At 46.0% G+C, this 2,785-nt stretch overlaps 3 protein-coding genes across 3 annotated transcripts in view, besides 2 other annotated features; all 3 read right to left on the bottom strand.

The window, feature by feature from the left end:
• Positions 1-102: 102 nt before the first annotated feature.
• Positions 103-786, bottom strand: TraAM80_02141 (adenine phosphoribosyltransferase; the record flags this gene model as incomplete). The annotated part of the gene is made up of 1 exon (XM_029379157.1): positions 103-786. The coding sequence occupies one exon, from the start codon at positions 784-786 to the stop codon at positions 103-105; it is 684 nt and encodes a 227-aa protein (XP_029240964.1).
• A 795-nt stretch (positions 787-1,581) lies between these two features.
• On the bottom strand, positions 1,582-2,178 carry TraAM80_02142 (putative Adenine phosphoribosyltransferase; the record flags this gene model as incomplete). Its single annotated transcript, XM_029379158.1, has 1 exon — positions 1,582-2,178. The coding sequence occupies one exon, from the start codon at positions 2,176-2,178 to the stop codon at positions 1,582-1,584; it is 597 nt and encodes a 198-aa protein (XP_029240965.1).
• A 123-nt stretch (positions 2,179-2,301) lies between these two features.
• Positions 2,302-2,320: a microsatellite.
• A 263-nt stretch (positions 2,321-2,583) lies between these two features.
• Positions 2,584-2,609: a microsatellite.
• A 139-nt stretch (positions 2,610-2,748) lies between these two features.
• TraAM80_02143 (putative Adenine phosphoribosyltransferase) overlaps positions 2,749-2,785 on the bottom strand; it is a gene marked incomplete at both ends in the record, with an annotated part of 414 nt that continues 377 nt past the window's right edge. Inside the window, one exon of the mRNA XM_029379159.1 lies at positions 2,749-2,785. This exon is cut by the window's right edge and continues 377 nt beyond it. Within this exon, the coding sequence (XP_029240966.1) occupies positions 2,749-2,785 (37 nt within the window).

Below are 2,785 nucleotides of genomic sequence, written 5' to 3' on the forward strand. Positions count from 1 at the left end.
ACTTTACGTGTTTGGTTTGCTCCACAGCGACCCAAGAGAATAGCCGCATGAGCTAGCAAGGCGCTGTGGTATAATTGCAGTGTCAACCCACATATTCATTGTTCAGAGCCTGGAACGTGTCACAAGGGCAGAGTGTGCAACAAGCTGGTCTTGTATTGTTTTTTGTGAGGTGTTAGGGTGCATGAGCGCAAATATGGGCGTCTTCCTAAAGCGCACCCCCTCGGTTTTGTGCACAGCAGCAACGCCGTTCAGTAACGGCACGTCACACACCACCACCACCTCAACCACCTTGGCGCCAACAATATCTTCGATGAGCTGCAGGACGGAGATGAGAGACTGGCCGGTCGCAATAAAGTCGTCTGCAACGACTACGCGAGCATCACTCGAAAGACTGCCGTTACGAATGGAGTAAGACGGTGGCAAGTAGTTTAAATTTTTGTCCTCATGGACAAAAGAAGACGGAAAGCGTTTTGTTGTGTGACACATTACAAAAGAGATGCCAAGCTCAACAGCTAACGGTGCCCCAATAACATAACCACGAGACTCCAAGGAGAGAATGTGTGTTGGACCAGCTTTGCCCATCGCACGGTATCGCTGTGCCAAAAAATCAATCACCTTCCTGTAGAGAAGCGGATTTTCGGTTATGGTGCTGACATCAAACAATTGGGTGATATTGCCATGTGTAGAAGACCGTGCTTCGCCAAATACACTTGCGTAAAGTTCTTGAGATAAAACATGCGATTCATCAAGTACAAGATGATTCGGAGAACATTCAACGGCCGCCATTTCAACCGCAAACTACAAAAACCCGGAAACTCGCAAATATAAAAAAAAGCAGCAAACAAAGTTGCAGCACAACAACAGCGATAAACTCCAACAGCATGCATCCCCTCTTATATCACTCAGCCAAACGTACGTACATGCGTACACGCCTTTTTTTTTTTGTGCCCTCGCTCTCTATCCACATGGGCGCACATACATATCATATATAAAGAGGCAGGCAAAAGTGTCCATCGTGCACGCCCACGTTGTGGGCCTCCACAGAAAGAGAGACTTACGCAAAATACGGCAACTCTCCTTTTATCATCAACACAATGATTGTCGCCAAAACAAATCAAGAAAACAAAAACATAAAAGTAAATTGTTTCAACTTCGTTTTTATATTTGTTGTCTTTAGGCTTTCATGCCTCTCTCTCCCCTTCTTTAAAGCAGCGCCACGGTCTGTTAGTCCACTATATTCTGGGCGCAAGAAAATACATAAAACAATTTGTGTCATCATTAAGTTTTGTATGCACACATCAACATTTACCTCCACTGAAATCTTCAACGTTTTATTGCATCACTGTAAGGGAGCCAAAAGCAAAGAAAAGAAAAAAGACGCATAATTCTGGTCATTGCATAGTATGCATGCATGCCAGCTAGAGCCTGTTCAACGCCTCGCGATAGCTTATGATCCGAGGACCATCGTAGCCGACCACATCACCACAGTTCGAATCTGTTAGTACACTTTCGTCCACAAGTGCCAAAAATGGAACCTTGCTAAACCGCCCATTGCCGTAGGAGTGTGACAACTCTGCTCCCTTAAATAATGTAATCAAGAACAGCAACAAACTCAAGAGCGGTAGCACCGCACGCCTCAACGAGCTGCAACCCTGACAAAGCCGTTCCTCCACTGGCCAAAACGTCATCCACAAGAACAACACGTGAACCCTTCCCAATGCTGTCCTGACGTATGGACATGGCCTCTGGTTCCTTTTCTTTGTAGTCCTTCTCATAGGGTTCACTTTCGATGAGGACGCCGGGGTTCTTCCCCGCTTTTCGCAAGAGCACAAAAGGCACGCCAAGCTCCATGGCTATCATGGGTCCAAAAAGAAACCCACGTGCATCATAGCCCAGTATGTGCGTCGGAGGCTCTGGAAAGTTCCTGTAACGATCCACAAGAAAATCGCGTATCGCACGCATTAGAACGCAGTCTTCTGTAATACTCCCCACATCGGCAAAGCGTGGGATATCACGTGGTGAAAACTTGGGGGTGTACCAACGATACGCCTTCTGAATCTGCTTCCACAGAGCTGATTCCGGCGAAAGGTTATAGTAATTGGGGCTCACCTCCTTAAGAGTCATGTCTGTGTGCACTGCAAATACTTCAAGTTGAATCGCCACGTCTACGCCATTCATAAAGATGATGATAATTAATTATTTTTTTTTAAGAAATGAGAGCAAAAAAAAAAAAAATTATATTTGAAAGCAAAAAAAGGAGAGCATACCGCTCATACGTCAAACACACAACAAAAAAAACACTTTTTTTCTTTTTTTTTTTACTTTACGTGTTTGGTTTGCTCCACAGCGACCCAAGAGAATAGCCGCATGAGCTAGCAAGGCGCTGTGGTATAATTGCAGTGTCAACCCACATATTCATTGTTCAGAGCCTGGAACGTGTCACAAGGGCAGAGTGTGCAACAAGCTGGTCTTGTATTGTTTTTTGTGAGGTGTTAGGGTGCATGAGCGCAAATATGGGCGTCTTCCTAAAGCGCACCCCCTCGGTTTTGTGCACAGCAGCAACGCCGTTCAGTAACGGCACGTCACACACCACCACCACCTCAACCACCTTGGCGCCAACAATATCTTCGATGAGCTGCAGGACGGAGATGAGAGACTGGCCGGTCGCAATAAAGTCGTCTGCAACGACTACGCGAGCATCACTCGAAAGACTGCCGTTACGAATGGAGTAAGACGGTGGCAAGTAGTTTAAATTTTGTCCTCATGGACAAAAGAAGACGGAAAG

Source organism: Trypanosoma rangeli, assembly GCF_003719475.1.
Source record: "Trypanosoma rangeli strain AM80 chromosome Unknown Tra_15.4_contig_00047, whole genome shotgun sequence".
NCBI lineage: Eukaryota > Euglenozoa > Kinetoplastea > Trypanosomatida > Trypanosomatidae > Trypanosoma > Trypanosoma rangeli.